At 42.0% G+C, this 22179-nt stretch overlaps 2 protein-coding genes across 3 annotated transcripts in view; both read left to right on the top strand.

The window, feature by feature from the left end:
* The window catches only part of cntnap2b (contactin associated protein 2b), a gene marked incomplete at its 5' end in the record, with an annotated part of 82569 nt that extends 67458 nt beyond the window's left edge, over positions 1-15111 (top strand). Inside the window, 3 exons of the mRNA XM_079818634.1 lie at positions 1447-1677; positions 3189-3263; positions 13535-15111. Coding sequence (XP_079674760.1) covers positions 1447-1677; positions 3189-3263; positions 13535-13734 — 506 coding nt within the window. The 3' untranslated portion in view covers positions 13735-15111. The remainder of the gene's footprint in view (positions 1-1446; positions 1678-3188; positions 3264-13534) is intronic.
* Positions 15112-17604: 2493 nt separating this feature from the next.
* cul1a (cullin 1a) overlaps positions 17605-22179 on the top strand; it is a 31293-nt gene continuing 26718 nt past the window's right edge. The window contains exons 1-4 of one of the 2 annotated variants that reach the window (XM_079818619.1): positions 17618-17859; positions 18328-18504; positions 19944-20246; positions 20330-20507. In XM_079818619.1, the coding sequence (XP_079674745.1) occupies positions 20107-20246; positions 20330-20507 (318 nt within the window). In that variant the 5' untranslated portion in view covers positions 17618-17859; positions 18328-18504; positions 19944-20106. Of the gene's footprint in view, positions 17860-18327; positions 18505-19943; positions 20247-20329; positions 20508-22179 lie in introns of both variants that reach the window. The other variant, XM_079818618.1, reaches the window with a different exon arrangement.

Genomic DNA, 22179 nt, shown 5'->3' with positions numbered 1-22179 from the left:
ATGAAAGGAAAGGAGAAATCAGGCGTTTAGCTTAGAGTTGAATGACCTGCTAAAGGCTGGGAAGACATACGCAGTTCTGCATCTGTGATCGCCAACAGGTACCATGCCGATCAAATGCGTTTTATTTAAAATATTATTTTTTGATCTGCATTTTTATAACATTGTGTTGTCTCTGCATTGAGATGAAGACTTCAGGTGGTATGTTTCTTTTCTGTTGCTGGATGTTTAGTTGTGATATGTAGTAATACAGTATATTGGAAGAAAAGCTGAGGATAATAAAGGACAGAACAGCTTTTCTCTTTTCACATATATTAAAATACATCTTGATCATGTTTCCGGTAAATGTTAAAAAACAAGGCTTTTGGTTTCCTCATGTATTGTTCCAGTCTTGTCTAGTTTTGTAGATATAAAGAAAGAAAGCAATAAGCCATGATATACATTAGTTATTTTACAATGCTTTAATGGGACTTAAGAACATTTTAAGATTTGTATTTATTTTTATTTTTAAGGATGCAATAAATTGATCAAAAGAGACAGTAAATACATTTATAATATCACAAAAGCCTTCTATTTTAAATAAGTGCTGATCTTTGAACTTTCTATTCATTTTGAAGAAAAAAGTTCCACAAAAATATAACATTTAAATGTTTCTTGAGCAGCATATCATCATATTAGAATAATTTATGAATGATCATGTGACACTGAAGACTGGAGTAATGATGCTGAAAATTCAGTTTTGATCAGAGGAATAAATTACATTTTAAAATATATTCATATAGAAAACAGTAAACTTTAATAACATTTCACAATATTACTGTTTTTACTGTGTTTTTGATCAAATACATTTAAAGAGATTTACAAATTTATTTATTTTTTACAAATGTTACCGACATCAAACTTTGAATGAAAGAGTAGATGACATTGCAGACTTGGTGCCAGATTTACTAAACAGGGCAAATTAGCGTGAGAGCGCAATTCCAAAAAAAATTCGAAATTCTGCGTGTGATCTACTGACACAGCCGGATAATTTCCATAATGACAAACACAAGAGCAGCGCATATTAGCGTCTGGTTTAAGACGTGCTTTTTTTGGGGGGTGCTAAATAATGGCAAACGCCAGTAAATTGACTAGCGCAAACCTTAGTAAATCCCCTTGCATGATTAATTTACTCCTCCCATAAATGTTGTGTCTGAAAGGGAAACTCCTACAAATGCTTATGGAATATGGTCAGCCGCAAAAATAACTGTGTCCACACCTTTTCAGCGCTAATTTTTCACTGTGTGTCTTTGGTAAATCCTGACAACGCCAAAAGAGGATTTGAGCTTAAAGTTGCTCATCCAATCAGATTTAGAGTCTTGTTTTTGTCACCCGTCCTATAACTTGTATTATTGCTTTAACACACACACAGAATTGTTTTATCCAACTGCTGCTGGTTTTGTCTTTCAGAAACAGGTCAGATTGATCCTGTGTTGATAGAGCGATATAACACCCCAGGATTCGTGGGCTGTCTCTCCAGAGTGCAGTTCAACCGTATCGCCCCGCTGAAGGCCGCCCTGAGGACCGTACTGCCCTCCACAGCCTCCATACAGGGAGTCCTGGTGGAGTCCAACTGCGGGGCGTCTCCACTCACAGTGCCGCCCATGTCTGCAGCCTTTGACCCCTGGCACCCAGAATCAGGTAACCAAATGATTAACACTTTATTGGTGTTATTTTGCTCATACATATTTTTAACATTACAATGTAACATTTTGATGTCAGGGGAGTTATTGAGGAAAAAATCAAAGAATACTGTAGAATTTCTCTGTTATGAAGGGATCTTTCCTGGTTGCCTGGAAGAAATCAGATTTTTAGTATAAGAAATCTATGATCTCTTCCCTGTGGAGAGGATTACTGCAGTACAGTGTGTGCATGTGTGTGTGTTTGTTTCTGTGATTAATGAGGACACAAATTTGTATAATGACACAGGTATTACACTTGTATTACGACGTTAACATGAAATATGAGGACATCTCATATGTCCTCTTAAAATTGCTTTAAAAGCATACTAAACAATGTTTTATTAAAAATGTAAAAATGCAGAATGCTTCCTGTGATGGGTAGGTTTATGGGTATATAGTGGTAGTGTAGGGGGAGAGAATGTACAGTTTGTACAGTATAAAAACCATTACAGTTTTTGCCTGCATTGTTGCCAGTAATATTAAAACTTGAAATCACTTACCGGTATACTGTGTTGACAAGGTTTGTGATTTATATTTATGTGTAAGGTTAAGAAACGGCGGAATAAGAAATATCATGAACTCTTTTGTTTTTATATTGTATAAAAACAATAAAAATAATGGAAAGTGTTCATAGATATAGTTTGTTCTTAGTTATATTATTAGTTTCTTAGTTTTTATTATTAGTAGCCCTAGTTAAAATAAAATAAATAATAGTAATAATAATAAAAAATACATTTTATTATAACATTAAATTAATAAATATATACTAAAACATGATTTAATTTAATCAGTTTACAACTGTAATTGTTTAAATATATAATATGAATATTTATAAATAATATAATATTAAAATATTTATAAATAATTATTAGTAAAATAATAAGAATTTGATTATTTAATTATAATTTAATTACATTATTTTTATTATGCAAATATTTTTATTATGCAAATATTTTTTTATTCAATTTGCACTCTTTTACTTGATTTATTTACCATTTTATACCTCAGTATACACAGCTAAACCTCATATGCACAAATTCACTGTTTGTGTCATGAAAATAAAGTAAACTAAATTGAGATTGCAATGGTGAGAGAGGCGCTGAGCAATCTTGTATTTTTAAAGTAATAATTTGTTTTAGATAGAGCATATTTTCTGTGTGTGTGTGTACATTTGCACCCATGACATTGAGTAGCTTGAGCTTTCATGGATATTTGTGGAATATGTATTTTGGAGCCTGTGGAGACGGCAGATGAAAAGAGCAGACGGTTCGTCTCAGATCCGCTCCCCTGCCAACACCGGCCCCCTGACTCCTCCTGAGAGAAAACACTTGAGTGTGTGCAAAGATTCGCTCATCTGCCCACCAGATTAACACACTGACCTTCTGTACTTCATGTATGCCAAGAAATTATTTGAAAGGGATTGTAAACGTTTTGAGTCTTTTCACAAAAGTTTTTTCTCTTTCTTTCAAGCCGGTGCCCAGTTTCCATTCAACGAGGAACAAGTTAGCCGTGATGGTGTCAACAGAGACTCTGCAATAATTGGAGGTGAAATATACTGTTGTGATATAATACTGTCTCATGATTTTAATAGGCTTACATTTAAGTGTGTGCAACAATACGGGGCACTTACGATGTGTGTTATCATCGGCACTAACGAAGCTAACAGGGAATGTTCTCAGAACTTCCCTAACATTCTGCCAAAGTTCTCTCAAAATGATGTTATCTGGTTTTTAATAATGTTCTCAAAACACCAGGGGCCGTATTGACAAAACATTTTAACTTAGCACTAAGAGTTCTCCTAAATGGCTGTAAAAGTTCTTAGTTAAGAGTTTTCTCTTAAAACCTATTCTCAAAGCTGCTGAGAGCAACTTTTACTAAGGAATAGAGAGATGTCTTAAATGCATAGTTCACCCAAAAATGAAAATTCTGTTATCATTTACAAAGCAGATAGAGCAACCATTGACTATCATAGTAGGGGAAAAATACTAGTCAATGGTTGCTCTCTCTGCTTTGTTACAAACATTTTTCAAAATATCTTCTTTTGTGTTCAGCAGAACAAAGAAACTCACACAGGTTTGGAACAAATTGAGGGTGAGTAAATTATGACAGAATTTTCATTTTTGGGTGAACTATCCCTTTAAGCTAAGAGTAAGGGCGGGGTTGACCTTGTTGCTATGGATGATGTCATCACGATTCCTAACTATGACCACAGTGATTGGCTGATAGGCGAGGGGTCTCTGTCAATTATTTAATAATAGAAAGGTTTCATGTTACCATATTCAAATAAAGGTTTTAAAATAAGAATGTTGCCATAATCAAATTGAGATTTTAAAATAATTGTTTTGCCATATTCAAATAAAGATTTTTAAGGGTCACTAATTAAACAAGTAGGCCTATACAGTAGGGCAAAAAAGTATTTAGTCAGCCACCAATTGTGCAAGTTCTCCCTCTTAAAAAGATGAGAGAGGCCAGTAATTTTCATCATAGGTACATTTGACAGCTCTTTGGTCTTGGCCATAGTGGAGTTTGGAGTCTGACTGTTTGAGGTTGTGGACAGGTGTCTTTTATACTGATAACGAATTCAAACAGGTGCCATTAATACAGGTAACGAGTGGAGGACAGAGGAGCCTCTTAAAGAAGAAGTTACAGGTCTGTGAGAGCCAGAAATCTTGCTTTTTTGTAGGTGACCAAATACTTATTTTCCACCATAATTAGCAAATAAATTCTTTAAAAATCAGACAATGTGATTTTCTGGATTTTTTTTTCTCATTCTGTCTCTCATAGTTGAACTGTACCTATGATGAAAATTATAGGCCTCTCTCATCTTTTTAAGTTAGAGAACTTTCACAATTGGTGGCTGACTAAATACTTTTTTTCCCCACTGTATGTTCACCTAATTGTCAGCCTCTTACATGTCTTCATCTCAAGAGATTGCAGAATTCAAGCGAGAAGCGACAAATTATGTTTATAAATAAAGTTCGGGAGGAGCACTAATCAGCTCGAGTATCTATACATTATACACAGCCGACTCGCCTTACCTCGACAGCTTTCTGCATCCCTCCGCCCCCCCGACTCTTCACTCTCGGGAACCAGCCGCGGATTCGGGGGAGAACTCTGGGTTTGGGCTAAATTCTGAGCTCGGAGCCCTCGATCCCCTCGGACAGCACGCCAAATAGGCTTATTTTACTCTTTTACTCTATCTGATCATTTGTAAGTGTGAACTCATGAAACAACTGCCACAGGTACTCAGACATGAATTCCTTTTTTTTTTTTTATTTACTTATTTAATAAATAAATATAATTTTTTGGCATTTTTGCCTTTTTATTATGATAGGACAGTGAGTAGACAGGAAGCGAAGTGGAAGAGAGAAAGTGGAGAAAGGTCCGCAACAGCCATTAGGATTTTTTGGGATTTTTGTCTTAGTGACTTAGGAGTCCTCTTGACTACTCCTAACGTTTCACAGATTTAGGAGCTAGTTTTTGCGCTAAAATGCTTTGTGAAATACTCTTAGGAGTCCTAAAATTAGGACTGACACGCCCATTATTTTTAAGAGTTTCTCCTAAATCAGCAAGTTAGGAGCTACTTTTAGCCTTAAGATTTTGTGAATACGGCCCCAGCTGTCTTCATTTTTTCTTAAAATGTTTTAGTTGGATCTTCATCTAACATTTTTAAATGTTGCAACTTGTTTTCGAATGTTTGGAGAACTATCAAAAGTAAAAGTTGCAAAATGGATTGTTCACATAACTAAGAAAAAACAGATAAAAAAAAAAACTGGACATGGTAAACGTTCAGAGAACATTCAGAAATCATGTTTTCATAACTTAATGGGAACATTTGCAAAACTTTTTTTTGTTGGCTGAGAACTTGTTTTTGGTCTGTCTAATGTTTAATCTCATGAGACATATTTTAACCTATTTTTTTAAAAGACCTATTTTGTAAGATGGACCTAGAAAGTTTTATAGAATAGTATATACACAATTATTTAGTTTTTTTTTCTAAAGGCCCTTTCACACTGAGCCCGATTAAGCGACGTGAATGTACAGTGCTGCTTGAAAGTATATGAACAGTATTGCAGAATCTGTGAAAATGTGAATAATTTTAACAAAATAATACAGTCATCATACAAAATGCATATTATTTTTTATTTAGTACTGTCCTGAATAAGATGTTTTTACATATAGTCCACAAGACAAAAAAATATCTGAATTTATAAAAATGACCCTGTTCAAAAGATTATGAACATTGATTATTAATAATGTGTGTCATTCCCTGATGATCCACAGCTGTTTTTTTTTATTGTTTTGTGATGGTTGTTCATGAGTCCCTTGTTTGTACTGAGCAGTTAAACTGACCAACGTTCTTCAGAAAAATCTTCAGGTCCCAAAAATGCTATTTTTTTGCATATTTGAACCCTCTCCAGCAGTGACTGTATGATTTTGAGATCCATCTTTTCACACTGAAGATGATTGAGGGACTCAAACACAACTATTACAAAAGGTTGAAACATTCACTCATGCTCCACTGATGCAGGAAACACGATGCATTAAGAGCCGGGGGTGAAAACTTTTTTGAATTTTAAGATTAACTCTTTCCCCGCCATCGTTTTTTTTAAAAACCTTGCCAGCCACCGCCAGGGTTTTTGATCATTTTCACAAAAGTGTAAAGGCCCATAGAATATTTTGTTGTATGAATAATTGAGCATGCAATACATCACAAAAAGTGCAGACCCTCTGATTTTAAACAAAAAAAGATGTTTTATTCTAGCTTCATGCATTCCTTTTTTGTCAACACTTAAATATGGGCAAGTTTCATAAAAAAAAGCAACATTTTGAACAAAACGTTTTTGTCAAAGACCACATCCAGATCAGATTCAGAGCGATGATCATAGATTGAGTAGATTGAGTCCATCAACACCCCTAATGCTTGCACAGTCCTATAGTTCGTCCTGGGTTGACATAACATTAGGCAGTTTGATTGTTTTATATGATGTTTAATGTTGAGGATCACATTATTTTACATATGCATCTGCTTGCATACGATTGCTCGTTTTTTTTGCGTCTTCTTCGCCTGTGTTTTGATCAGAAGATTCCGTACTCATTCAGAAGATGCGATAGTGCCCCCTAGCATATAACAGTGAAAACACGGAAACCGGGAAAATTCGTTGTTTGGCGGGGAAGCGTTTTCTCACAAATAACGGAAAATTCGTTAAGGTAAAATGTACTTAAAGGACAACTCCGGTGAAAATGAACCTAGGGGTAATTAACGTCTCGGTTACGTATGGTAACCCTCGTTCCCTGAAGGAGGGAACGGAGACGTACGTCGGACGTACCGACGAATTGGGATCACTTCTGGGAGCCCCTATCAGCTTCGAGCTATCTAGAACCGGCCAATGAACAATTGGCGTGCGAGATTTGCATCTCGCGCTCCGCCCCGCGCCGCGGGTATAAACAGGAAGCGAGAGCGAATGCACGCTGTTTTTCACTGAGGAGCCACACGTAGTGGCTCGACCTGCAGTGATGGTACAGCAACTGTGGCGACGGGACGTACGTCTCCGTTCCCTCCTTCAGGGAACGAGGGTTACCATACGTAACCGAGACGTTCCCATTCAGTCGGTCACGTTCGACGTACGTCGGACGTACCGACGAATTGGGATCCCCTATGGAAAACGCCATAGTTACTACCACTTCCAGCGCCCAGCGATGAGCCCCACAGACCCCGATCTGATGCGGGCGGGTAGGTTCACGCAGGGAGAGTCAAAGCTGCTGTTCCGCAAGACCCATTCAGCTGACTGTATTGGATAACGCTGGGAAAGCGTGCCTGAGAAGGCAGCTGCGGAAGCCACATCATGCCCAGAGGGAGTTAACATGTGGAGAATACACGTATGGGCTGGCCGAGGGCAGCACAACATACGGAAGTCCCAGGGGTGGCCCCGGCCAATTAGGAGGGAGACAACACGTACCTGGGACGGCAGAGGAACTCTGCCGAGGGAAAGACACGGGCTCGCCGTAGGGAGCCGTACCGTGGAAGAATACACATATGGGACCGCCGTGGGGGTCACTACATACGGAACCCAGCCTAACACAAGTTCCACCAATGCATACGAGTGTTAGACCTGGCGTCGAACGCTCCGCCACGTCCGACTGCCGCGGGTTGCGGAGGACTCAACAGGGTTCGCCGTTCCGGGGAACTCGACTGGAGCAGAAAAGCGCACACATCCGTCTACCATAGGGGAGGGAATGGCGCAGCAAGCCGACACTAGAACGGGTACTTCGGTGTTACTGACTATGGGAAGTGAGCACACAGGAAGACACCGGCTCTACACGGAGGCTATAGAATCTAGCGAACGTGTTAGGTGTCGCCCAGCCCGCAGCTCTACAGATATCTGTCAGCGAGGCGCCACGAGCCAGCGCCCAGGAAGAGGCAACACCCCTAGTGGAGTGGGCTCTTAACCCGAGCGGGCAGGGCACGTCTTGGGACTGATAAGCCAAGACGATGGCATCCACTATCCAGTGGGCCATCCTCTGCTTGGAGACAGCCTTTCCCTTCTGCTGTCCTCCGTAACAGACGAAGAGCTGCTCTGATGTCCTGAAGCTTTGCGTTCTATCCACGTAAGTCCGGAGAGCACGGACGGGACAGAGAAAAGCTAGGGCTGGGTCTGCCTCCTCCGAAGGCAGCGCTTGCAGGCTCACCACTTGGTCCCGGAAGGGAGTAGTGGGAACCTTGGGCACATATCCAGGCCGGGGTCTCATGATCACATGAGAGTTACCGGGCCCGAATTCCAGGCACGATTCGTCGACCGAAAATGCCTGCAGGTCCCCTACCCTCTTGATGGAGGCCAACGCAATCAGGAGTATAGTCTTTAACGACAGTATTTTCAACTCAGCTGACTGCAGAGGCTCAAAGGGTTCTCTCTGTAGTGCAGTTAGCACCAGAGCTAAGTCCCAAGAGGGTATAGAGGGAGGACGAGGAGGATTTAATCTCCTCGCTCCCCTAAGGAACCTGACGATCAGATCGTGCTTACCTAGAGATTTTCCATCTACGAGCTCATGATTAGCGTGATTAGCCTTCGCTCCAACCCATCCTGTAGAAAGGTAAGCACAGAAACGATCGAACATCTTCGGGGGTCTTCTCGGCGAGAAGAGCACCAGTCGACGAACAGGTTCCACTTCAACGCATAGAGGCGCCTCGTAGAGGGGGCTCTAGCGGAAGTGATGGTGTCAACTACCGCTTGCGGTAGGTCACCTAGAACCTCCGTGTCCCGTCCAGGGACCAAACATGGAGTTTCCAGAGGTCCGGACGCGGGTGCCATAGGGTGCCCCGTCTCTGAGTCAGGAGGTCCTGTCTCAGAGGAATGGGCCAGGGAGGTGCTGTCGCGAGGAGCACTAGTTCCGGGAACCAAGTCCGGTTGGGCCAATACGGAGCGACCAACAGGACCTGCTCCTCGTCCTCCCTGACTTTGCACAGTGTCTGCGCAAGAAGGCTCACTGGGGGAAACGCATACTTGCGTTCTTCCCGGGGCCAGCTGTGGGCCAGGGCATCCGACCCGAGGGTCCCCTCGGTCAAGGAATAAAACCACTGACAGTGGGTCGTCTCTGGGGAGGCAAACAGGTCTACCTGTGCGGCCCCGAAACGACTCCAGATTAGCTGGACCGCCTGGGGATGGAGTCGCCATTCTCCCGGAAGTACCTGCTGACGTGACAGCTCGTCGGCCGCACGATTGAGCAGGCCCGGAATGTGAACGGCACGAAGCGACCTCAGATGCTTCTGACTCCATAAGAGGAGATGGCGGGCGAGTTGCGACATGCGACGGGAGCGTAGACCACCCTGTTTGTTGATGTACGCTACGGCCGCAGTGTTGTCCATCCGGACCAGAACGTGCTTGCCTCTGAGCGGAACTTTGAAGCGGCTGAGTGCAAGACGAACTGCTAACAACTCGAGGCAATTGATATGCCATTGCAGTTGAGGCCCCGTCCACAGACCCGAAACTGCAAGCCCGTTGTACGTGGCACCCCAACCCGTGGATGAGGCATCCGTGGAGACAACGGAGTGCCTGGACACTTGTTCTAGGGGTACTCCCGCCCGGAGAAACAGAGGGTCCGACCACGGGCCGAAGGTTTGGCGGCACCTCGGAGTCACTTGGACGCGGAGGGAACCGCTGTGCCACGCCCATCTCGGGACTCGATCGTGTAGCCAGCGTTGAAGCGGTCTCATATGAAGCAATCCGAGCGGCGTTACTGCGGCTGCGGATGCCATATGCCCCAGGAGCCTCTGAAAATGTTTCAGTGGAACCGCTGTCCTGCCTCTGAACGAATTCAGGCAGTTCAACACCGACTGGACGTGCTCCTCGGTGAGGCGCGCAGTCATGGCGACCGAGTCTATCTCCATACCGAGAAAAGAGATCCTCTGCGTGGGGCAGAGTTTGCTCTTCTCCCAGTTGACCCGAAGTCCCAACTGGCTGAGGTGACTGAGCACCTTGTCCCTGTGTTCGCACAACTGCTCTCGCGACTGGGCAAGGATCAGCCAGTCGTCGAGGTAGTTGAGGATGCGAACGCCATGCTCTCTCATGGGAGCAATGGCCGCCTCCGCAACCTTCGTAAAGACGCGGGGCGACAGGGACAGGCCGAAGGGTAAGACGCGGTACTGATATGCCCGTCCCTCGAACGCGAAGCGCAGAAAGGGCCGGTGTCGAGGAAGAATCGAGACATGAAAGTACGCGTCCTTCAGGTCTATCGCTGCAAACCAATCTCGGGGACGGATGCACCTGAAGATGCGCCTCTGCGTTAACATCGTGAACGGCAGCCTGTGAAGGGACCGGTTCAGGAATCGCAGATCCAAGATCGGTCGTAACCCGCCGCCTTTCTTGGGTACAATGAAGTAGGGGCTGTAGAACCCGGACCTCATATCGGCTTGAGGGACCGGCTCTATCGCGTCCTTCGCCAGTAGGACAGCGATCTCCGCCCTGAGCACGGGGGCGTTCGCCTCCACTACAGTCGTGAAGTGAACGCCCCTGAACTTGGGGGGACGCCGGGCGAACTGAATCGCATAGCCGAGTCTGATGGTACGGATGAGCCACCGAGACGGGCTGGGAAGCGCTAGCCAGGCTCCCAGACTCCGAGCAAGGGGGACCATCGGCACCACAGACGTACCCGCAGCGGGGCAGCGAGGCGGAACGCAGGGATCCGGCACGGACGGCATGGGAGCGGCCCGAAGCGGGATCTGAGTGTGCTGTGCAACACTTACCTGCATCCGCGGAGGGGACGTGCGAGTGTGGGGAGGCCGCTTGTGTGCGTCCCGACAGCCGGCGTCCCCTGCTGGCGAAGGGAGAGGTACTTGAGGGTGGCGAGGCATGGGAGCGTCGACCACCGTCAAGCGCGCTCTCTTGGCACCCAGAGATATTGGAAACTGCTCTTTTATTGATGTTTTGGGTGCCGCTGGCACTGGGGCCAGCGGCGGAACAGACAAACAAAAGATTCTCCCCCGGCCCTCCTCCGGGGGAAGGAGTGGTGCTGCAGCCATCTCCCTCCGAGCAGTTTCCTCCATCTCTGGGTGGCCCGTCTCAGGGTCGCTTGCGACGACGCTTGCCACCTGGCTTGGCAGCGGCCTGAGCGGGCTGGACATCCTTCCCACGGCCGGCCCCACGCCGTCGGCTGGTGGAAGGCTGCTGCGGTGCCTTGGCGGGGGCGGAGGCGGCGGCGGGTGGACGTCCTCGGCGACGAGTAGTCGGAGGCGCTGCCGCCGGCGGCGGGGTGGAGGCAGCAGCAGGATGTGCTTGATCGCCTCCGTCTGCTTCTGGGCGGCCGAGAACTGCTGGGCGAAGCTCTCGACCGCGTCGCCGAACAACCCAGCTGACGAGATGGGGGAGTCCAGGAACCGATATTTATCGGTCTCCCTCATATCAGCCAGGTTGAGCCAGAGATGACGCTCCTGGACCACAAGCGTGGACATCGCCTGACCAATGGAACGGGCGGTGACTTTCGTCGCCCGGAGGGCGAGGTCCGTCGCCGTCCGGAGCTCCCGGAGGAGCTCTGGGTCAGGCCTACCCTCGTGCATGTCAAGGAGCGCTTGGGCCTGGTGGACCTGAAGCAGCGCCATGCCATGCAAGGCGGACGCAGCCTGCCCGCAGGCCTTGTAAGCCTTCCCAGTCAGACTGGAAGAGAACTTACAGGCCCGGGACGGGAGACGCGGGTCACCGCGCCAGTTAGAGGCGGTCGCCGGACACAGTTGCATCGCGACGGCGCGCTCCACTGGCGGGATCCCCACGTAACCCTTGGCTGGTCCGCCGTCGAGAGTAGTGAGGGGGGAGGAGTCACTCGGCCGGTTTCTGGCAGAAAAAGGTGCCTTCCACGACCTCGTGAGCTCCTCATGCACCTCCGGGAAGAAAGGTGTCGGGGCGGGACGCTGAGAACCAGCGCGACCCACCCCGAGGAACCAATCGTCCAACCTAGAGGGTTCGGGACACGGTGGAGGGTTCCACTCGAGCCCAACCCTTCCGGCGGCCCGGGAAAGCATAGCAGCCATCTCAGGGTCCGGTGCAGCCGTTGCCACTCTCCCAGAGGGAGGCAGTACGACTGAACCTTCATCCCCCGAGGACTGAAACTCCCCCTCCGATGCAGCGATTGACATCTGTTCATCTGCTGGAGCTCCAAAAGTCACCACTGGTCTCCCGTGGGAGGGTCCAGCGGGTTCTCCTGGAGGCTCTACCGGCTGCGGAGCAGAGGGAATAGGGGCCTGCGGAGATTGACTCGGCGGGTTTGCCCTAAACGTGATCCTCAGATCACCCTGGCCATCCAAAGAAGCAGGTCAACCCGGGTTAGGGGCAGCCCTGGTTCGTGGGATGGGTTAAGGGGACTCCCCCAGCCCGGAGGTAGGAGAGTCTCGATCTAAGCTCCGCGATAGTCATGTTCCCGCAGTGGGAACATGAACTATCCACAAACGCCGCCTCAACGTGCTGTATGCCCAAACACGTGAGACAGCGATTGTGACCGTCAGCAGGGGACAGGGAACGACCGCATCCAGAAACGCACGGGTGGTAAGACATCCTGAAAAGGACGGCACGTCACCCGTGAACTCTTTTTGTGAGGAAACGCTCTTGTGCTGAAGCACTCAGGGGGAAACGCGACAGCGCACGGGATTGTTGTGCAGCCCGTGCCTGTACTCAGCAGGAAAAACGCCCAACCAGACCAACAGGATTTGCTGTTGCTGTTAAAACAGCAGTTTTTCTCTGCTTGCAGAGGCAGCCGATGAGTCAGCGCGGATCCCGCTGGAATGTGCCGTCTCTCCAACACGCGTTTCCTGGATTCTCCGGTCTTCTAAATAAAGCTTGCTGATAGCAGCGATAAACTCAAGCAGTCTTGCGTTGAGAGTCCTCTTCATCTGCCGTGTGGCTCCGAAGTGAATGACAGCGTGCATTCGCTCTCGCTTCCTGTTTATACCCGCGGCGCGGGGCGGAGCGCGAGATGCAAATCTCGCACGCCAATTGTTCATTGGCCGGTTCTAGATAGCTCGAAGCTGATAGGGGCTCCCAGAAGTGATCCCAATTCGTCGGTACGTCCGAGCTCTTAATGCATCGTGTTTTCTTTCTGGAGCATCTGTGAATGTTTGAACCTTTTTTTGAACCTTTCAATAGAATATGATGGCAATAAATGTAAATACAACCAACCAATGTGTAATATCCAAGTATATTTGTATACTTTTGTAGATTATTTTTCATAGGCTTTGACATCTTATCATTGGTGTAGAATATTTCTAAATATATTTCAACGCTGATTCATTTTTACGAACAATCATGATTTGAATATCTTTCTCTCTCGCGTAGGCATCATCGCAGTGGTGATTTTCACCATCCTCTGCACGCTGGTGTTTCTGGTGCGTCATTTGTTCCGTCACAAGGGCTCCTACCACACGAACGAGGCCAAGGGGGCGGAGTCTGCCGACTGCGCCGACGCAGCCATCATCGTCAATGACCCCGCCTTCACAGAGACCATCGACGAGAGCAAGAAGGAGTGGTTCATTTAGCCACACACCCTGGGAGGGGCTTCATTCTCTGACACGGATACGTAAAGGGCAAGAGTTTCCGAGTAGCCGATGTGAAATGGACACTTGGCATGTCTGTGCACTGACTGGCATGTCTGTTCTGTAATTATTTTGTATGTAAGCGAGTACAGCACAAGGACTTCTGTAAGATCAACTTCATCTCATGCATTCATGACAGGAATATTCAATGGACGACAGTTTAAAAAAACAACGACAACTGATGCATTTTTATCATTGCAATACCGGTCTGTTAACAACTGCATTTGATGTGTGTTCAGCAAACACGAATGCACCAAATACTCCAATAGCACAAAACGGAATGAGTACAGAATGCACAATTACGTTTCCGATAATGACATTTGATTGTATTTAACATTTTGTTGTCAGCATCTTCAGGACAATAATATATTGTAGCATGGTCATCCGCCAATGGCATTTCTGAATCATTCATCAATGTTAATGCAGCACTTTTGTATCTCATCGTAAATTCAGTGTTATTTATCTGTTTCTCCATAAGTGCTTGTTCAACCTCTGGAAAACATGACAGGCAGTTTAGAGGGTTTTTATAAGGAGAATGCTCTTTAAAACACGAAAGCTCTAGATAGAGATTTTAGTTCAGATGTGTTCAGTAGTAAAAGATAACGAATGATCCATTTGCTCCGATGTCTTTTAATGTGCCTCAAAGGTTTCTTGGCCAAGCATGGATTTTGTGACGGATTCGATGGCTCTTACATGTTAATATAGGAGAAAGGTTACTTTTGTGTGTGTGTGTGTTTGCAGTTTAAGGCACTGCTTATTTGAAATCAGCCTCAGCAGCACAACATTTATGTACAAACCATTTTTAATATTGTCTTCGTTGTGCTTGGTTAAGTAATTTTTATTTCTTAACTATGTTTGAATTACGCAAAGGAGCATTTCTGTATTTTTGGCAATTAATTACCATGGTCTCATAAGAGTTTGCCCTCTCTGCTCATGTGAATCCACTAACAAGAGTATTATTCAACCATCCGATAGATAACAAAACCTGGTTTCTAATGAAGCACTAATAATGTTGCTTTCTGTATGTTTTGAGTTGTTTCATTAATTGACGTGTTTGAAATTGTCTCCATGCATTACCAGTATGATCACAATTGCATATTTATTAAGGTTTGTCAGTGTCACATCAGAATTACTTTGTGGTTTTATTATGACGTAATGCAATTCATTTGTTCTGTTTTTCTTCATCGAAAACGCTTATAAGATGATAAGATGATGCTCATCATAAAATGGAATGTCATTTCATGTTGAGGGTTGTAAAGAAACTGACTCTCCAATAATGAACACATCGCAAATCTCAATAAAGTACTGGACTGTTTTTGTAACAAATAAGAGCATGATTTTTTTTATTTTTAGGGAATGAATGACAAAGCAGTTTTTTAATATAGTCCTCTCATTATGACTTTATTGTGTTGTTAATGAGATCCTAATAGTTCATGTTAATCTTAAAGAGGACAAATACCTCACCTTTTATAATCTAACGTCTGCTGATAATGTTAGTCAAGATTTCTTGCAACAAATGGCTGTCAGTAAATGATCTGGGTGGAAGTTTTTACATCACAAAATTTGAGTAAACTCTTTATTTTGGATCCTTTCGAAAATGTACTGTGGTGGTACCATGGTTATGTAATGTAATATTTGATAGATGTATACAAAATAACACATGATTCCATTCATGATGGATAGCACATCTTAGTGAAAATTAAAAGCAATTTTTCAAATTAAAGTTATACTGACCATTGGATGACAAACTGATGTATATTTTTAATAATGATTTGATCTATTACAGTAAAATCACTCTAGTAAATACTATAGTAGTTTAGTAGTTACTATAGTGTTTTCGAACCATACTATAGTAAATACTACAGTAAATTGTACTATTTACTATAGTTTAACAATTTACCACACTGTAAAAAAAAAAAAAAAAAAGAAAAACACTATATCTACCTATATCTAAATTGTGGCAACAGATTACAAGCAATATTAGTAATTAAATTCAACAAATAAGTTGGAAATTGGGTTAGAATTAATCAAATTAATTCCTTAAGACTGCTAAACACTGCCCAAGTAAAGGGAACAATGATCACCATAATGGTGATCAAACATTTCCAATAAAACATCAATATCTGTTTAGATGTTCACTCGGTTAATTCTCAACAAGAACTGTAGACAAATAATAATAATAATATGTTTATTTTTTAATACTGCCTTTCAAGAACCCAAGGTCGCTTCACAATATAGTTCAAGAGTACAATCCAATGATCCAATTATTACAAATAAACAAGCAGATGGAGACAACAAACAACTACAGACAATTAACATAAGAAGTTATAGAATCAAAGAGAACATTAAATACAATAAAGAAGTCATGTAACATAAAATGAAAAGTATGGGATCACTTGAAGGCAGAGAAGTAGAGAGAAAAATTATTATTTACTGAACATAGATGTGAGATGGTGGTCCAGTGGGTTAAACCATGGAACTGATATGCAGAAGGTTGCTGGTTCGATCCCAGTGGTCACCACCAGTGTGTCCTTGAGCAAGGCACTTTACTCCATGTTGCTCCTGCAATAAGGGCACTGTAAGTCGCTTTGGCTTATGTAAATGTAAGCATAGATGAGTGATCTTAAAAGATGAGTTTTAAGTTAAATGTCTCTGGAGAGTAGGTGTGGTACGAAGATTCAGGGACAGCTTATTCCATAGCTTAGGGCCAATAACACTAAAAGCCCTACCACCCACAGTAGACCATACTTGGGTACAACAAGCAAGTTATCATTGCTAGATCTGAGGGTCCGGGCAGGAACATATGGTTGCACTAACTCAGCCAGGTATTGGGGTGTGGGGCCATGACTTGCTTTATAGACCAAAACTAGCAGTTTAAACTGGATACGACTGGCCACAGGAAGCCAGTGAAGTTGGTTGAGGATGGGAGTGATATGTGCAGATTTTTTGTTAAATGTAAGGGCTCGAGCAGCTGAGTTTTGCACCATTTGAAGGTGATGTACCCACATGAAAAAAATACGATAGTATATATTATAGTATACTATAGTAAAATTACAGTAAAATTACTCTAGTAAATACTATAGTGTTTTTGAACCATACTATAGTAAATACTATAGTGTTTTTGAACCATACTATAATAAAGATACTACAGTAAATTGTAGTATATTGTTGTATTTTATAGTATTTACTACACTTTGTTAATTTACTGTAGTATATTTACTATAGTATGGTTCAAAAACAGTATAGTATTTACTAGAGTAATTTTACTATAATTTACTATAGTATTTTTTCATGTGGGTATAGTTTTGGTAGGTAAGCCACTGTATAAGGCGTTACAGTAGTCCATGACATAAATAAAGTTATTTATTTCATCAAATAAACTTTTGGGATAAAGTTTTGTTTGTAATAAGAGAGATGTCATGTCTTTTCAGTTGATTTCATCTAAGGCTGTGGCTGAAGTCTGTTGTAGTTCTTGTGTGTGCTATTTGCAGTTACTTGTTTTAAATGGTTGACTTTTAAGGAATTCATTTGATTAAATGTAACTCAATTCTTATTTGTTGCATTTAATTAATAATATTGCTTGTCATTTGTTGCCACAATTTTATTGAGTAGATATACGGTAGTGTATTATTTTTACAGTGTAGCCTATAGTTAATACTAAAGTATGCTGTAGTATAAATTAACAACGTGTAGTAAATACTAATATATACGGTATTAAAGTATATGTGCGGTCAAAGACCGTAATAATCAGTTATTCGTTTAATTATTAGATAACGTAATTGGTATGACACAAAAAACTAGCGCGGAACCTTCGAGCACAGCCGCTGTTTTCGAGCGGCGCGCACGCTGACGGAGTGTGTCTCTGTTTCCGGGGGGACAGTGTTTCCGTGAGCACGCGCTGACGGAGTTTTTTTCTGTGTTCGTTGTTTCGGCGTTGTTCTTTTTATTTTCAAGTAGAAATAAAGATTGCCACATACGCGTCTGATATATAAAAGGGGATATTGTTAATCAGGATCCGGAGTGGTGTTGGAGATTCATGTGTACGTTTGTCGTTCTTTCTGGATGATGGTAAGAGCGCGAGATTAGCCGTTAGCTTTAGCTTTAATCCTGAACACAAACACACACAGTTATAGGCGATGATTAATATACTAACACCATAATTCCTTCTGCATTGTGTGCTTATCTTCTCATGACTTGTATTAACGAATATATACGTGTTTACAGAGTATCTGTGGTGTGTTTTGAGGCGAGGCCTCATCAGTCAGATTGTGTTTGCCTGAAGCACACACATTTAAGCAACTTTTAATTCTGTGTGGTGTTTTTGGATGGAAGGAGTGACCTGTATACGGTAACACAGGAATTACTTTAAAGCACGAGCACAGCGGTAATTGGAAACAAGCGAATCGCCCTCGCTGGCGCTCTGATATGGTTGTAGTTACATGATGCTCTACGAGCGACCGACAAAACCAAATCTCTCGCATTGAAATGAAGCCAGTTCTCCAGTTTTGACATGTCGCTCGCATTCATTGTAAACAGGCTCTCGAAAACACCAGGAGGGGGATCATTCAAATGAGGGGATTGTTATAGTTCAGCAGAGATGTGGAGAGATCTGAAATCAGATGAGTTTAGCAGTGATCGGAAGTGTTCAGAGATGGAAAATCAGGACAGAACAAAGTATCTTTTCTGCTTTTTTTGACTGAGTTTCATGAACAGGTAATAATTGCTATATATATATATATATATATATATATATATATATATATATATATATATATATATATATATATATATATATATATATATATATAAATACATCTTATAATCTATTATAGATTAATAGAATAATAATCATTAATACACAAACAATTAATATATCTATAGTATATATTTAAAATGCTAATTCTACAATTATGTATGTATGCATGTATGTTTTAATATAGATATATATATGACATTGACATACATACATAATTGTATTATTTTTTTCATGCACAGGTAATTGGAAAATTAGCATTTTAAATCTATACTATAGATATAATAATTGTTTGTGTATTAATGATTATTATTATTCTATTAAATCTATATATATATATATAATGATAATTTGTTTATTGTATATATTTGATTTCTTCAATATTTTTTCCATGAACAGGTTATTGCTAAATGAGTTTTAATGCCCAATTTTGCTTCACAAATGAACCATTTAAATCTATATACTATAGCTATAATAGATAAAATTGTAAGAAATAATTGTTTATTGTATGTATTGATTATTATATTCTATCTATAATAAAAAAATTATATATATATTATAGACATTTTTGAACGGGAGATTTTTTTGCAATTGGGTTATTGCAAAATTAGTTTTAACGGGCATTTTTGCATCACAATTAACAATTTAAATCTATACACTATAGTTATAATAGATCAAATAATTGTTTATTGTATAATTAATGACTTATATTATATAATATTCTGTTATAGCTTTTATTTCATTTATATATATTTATTTTTTCCAGATATATATACATTTTATTTTATAAATGTATATTTTTTCTATTAGGCCTATATCTCTAATAGATGAAATAATAAAAAAGGTAATCTATTAATCTATATAATGGGTAAGATATCATCTATTATGTATTATCTATTATGTTTGTGCTACAAAAACAATTAGAGCGGATGTATAATTTAATCACCATGTTCGTCTGTTTTGGTCTGGTTTTGTAATTAAGTTATTGAAAATAATTCTGAGTCCAGATGTTGTGCTGTCCCACAGGTGTGGTGTTCTGCCTGAGTGAATCACTGTAAGTCATGATCTAATGGCAGAACGCTGTTAATTTGCTTGGTTACAGCACCGACTGCATCTCAGAGCTCCTAGCGGAATATTTCCTGTTCCTTGAGTTGTTGCCATGGATACAAGAAGGGAACCCCAGGATATAATGAACAGTAGATTCCATACAAGGAATGTTTATCCCAGGAAAAACTGCTGCTGTTTTTTTTTTTTTTAGATATATCAGCAGATTCTTCATCTGCTCGCAGGTTGCTGTTAGTTTTCTCAGATTTTTTGGACACAAGCTACTCTTGAGAGACTCGTTTACCGAAATGTATTTAATCGTACGTGAGTCCATCTATCTCTCTTTTCCTCGCAGGTTTCTTTCCTGTCTGTCGCTGTTCCCTGAGGGTCCGACCCTCTTCATCCTCTCTCACCGCTTGACCCTATGGAGGAGTAGCTCTTGAGTGACAGGCACAAGAACCAATCAAACGTCAGGAGGAGCGTCAGACTCACAGCGGCAGGGCCGAGAGGAAGAGAGGATGTCGTCTAACCGGACCCAGACCCCTCACGGTCTGAAGCAGATCGGGCTGGACCAGATCTGGGATGATCTGCGGGCGGGAATACAGCAGGTGTACACCCGCCAGAGCATGGCCAAGTCACGCTACATGGAGCTCTACACGTATCCTCAATTGCAATTTAACGTCATTTCTAGTTTGTTTCTGAAAACTCGTCCAGTTGTGCCCTTAACTCCTTGTTTTTCAGTCACGTGTATAATTATTGCACTAGTGTGCATCAGTCGAATCAGGCCCGCGGTGCTGGTGCCCCCCCATCCAAACCTTCAAAGAAGACCCCCACACCCGGAGGAGCTCAGTTCGTGGGGCTGGAACTCTACAAGAGATTGAAGGAATTTCTGAAGAATTACCTTACAAACTTACTAAAGGTACATTATGAGAAGATGCGTTGTTTTGTATGGCTCAGAAAATCTACCATTCAAAATACTGGGGTTGGTCATATTTATTTAATAGCAAGGCTGTGTTTATTTGATAAATATACAGTAAAAACAGGAATATTATGAAATATTACAACATTTTTGTATTCATTATTTAAAATGTAATTTATTCCTGAGATCAAAGCTGAATTTTCAGCATCATTACTCCAGTCTTCAGTTTCACATGATCCTTCAGAAATCATTTTAATATGCTGATTTGATGCTTTTCCTATTATAATCAGTGTTGAAATTCGTTTAATATTTTTCTGAAAACTGATTTTTTTCCAGGATTCAAAAGAACAGCATTTATTTTATTTTTTTTTGCAAAATTATAGATGTTACTTTACTGTTACTTCTGATCATTCATTTATTTATTTACATTAAATTATTAATTTATTTAAAAAAAAAAATAGCATAGACCCCAAACTTTTGAATTGTAGTCTATATAGTAGAGCTTTTTTAATATGAAATGGTACTTCAACAGAAGTTATCCATTCTAATTGGTTTGTGTTAAGAGAGAATGTTTCTATTTTATAGACTGTTAACATTTTGATAACACTTAACAATAAGGTTTCATTAGAAAGGGGTGGTTGATTATGATTTCACTTTTTTAACTTTAGTAAGTGTGTAGTGTTGCTGTTTGAGTTGAAATATCTGTAAAGTTATGACTTTCAAAGCAAAGGGAGTTATTTTCTTTTAAAGAAATGGCTTTTTAAAGGAATAGTTCACCCAAAAATGTAAATTCTGTCATCATTTACTCACCCTAAAGTTGTTCCAAACCTTTGAGGTTTTTTTTGTTCTGCAGAACACAAAATAAAATATTTTGAAGAATGTTTGTAACAAAGCAGATAGAGCAACCATTGACTACCATAGTAGGGGAAAAAATACTATGGTAGTCAATGGTTGCTCTCTTACCCCTTTTCCACCAAGGCAGTGCTAGAGCTAATTCAGAGCCAGAGCTAGTCCCAGTTCATAGTTGGTTCGACTGGAGAGCCTTCTAAGAACCGGTTTGCTTTTCCACCTGCTGAGAGCCACAACAGAGCTATGTCTTACGTCACTGTATACGTCTCATCTCTCTCAGCAACGCTAGCGAGGCAGCGGCAATGTTGCCAAGTATGTGGTTTTGTCGCGGGCTGTTTTTTCATGTCCGCGGGATGAAGCGACCCCAATTATGTGATATTTAGCCCCATATTGCGAATTTTAGTAGGCAACCATGCCAAAAAACACATATTTTACCCCCAAATGTGATTTTTACTGGGGAATCCCCCCCTGGAACGCGATTGGGATTGTTTTGAGTAGCAATTGGGTGGGTTTGTTGTGAAAACCTGGCAACACTGGGCAGCGGGAAACACACACACACCAGGCTTGTTCGAGACGCATCGTCACTGCGCAGACCGATCCACGTATGATATGAAAAAAAAACCCATGAGTGAATCAAAAGCATAAGGAGTCATATGCTCTCGCTGGACTCGTTATCATACGGCGATCGGTCTCTGCACAGCACCGCTGCGAACAAGCCTTCCATCAACAATGCAAACGTTGCGTTACTATTCATTCACATGGCTTTACGATCCTACATCGGCATCAAAACACAACGCAAACACAGCGAATCCAACGCATTCAT

This window comes from Gobio gobio (genome assembly GCF_949357685.1).
Source record: "Gobio gobio genome assembly, chromosome: 6".
Classification (NCBI taxonomy): domain Eukaryota; kingdom Metazoa; phylum Chordata; class Actinopteri; order Cypriniformes; family Gobionidae; genus Gobio; species Gobio gobio.
Note: the sequence above shows the minus strand (reverse complement) of the source record. Positions and strands in the feature narration are given on the sequence as shown.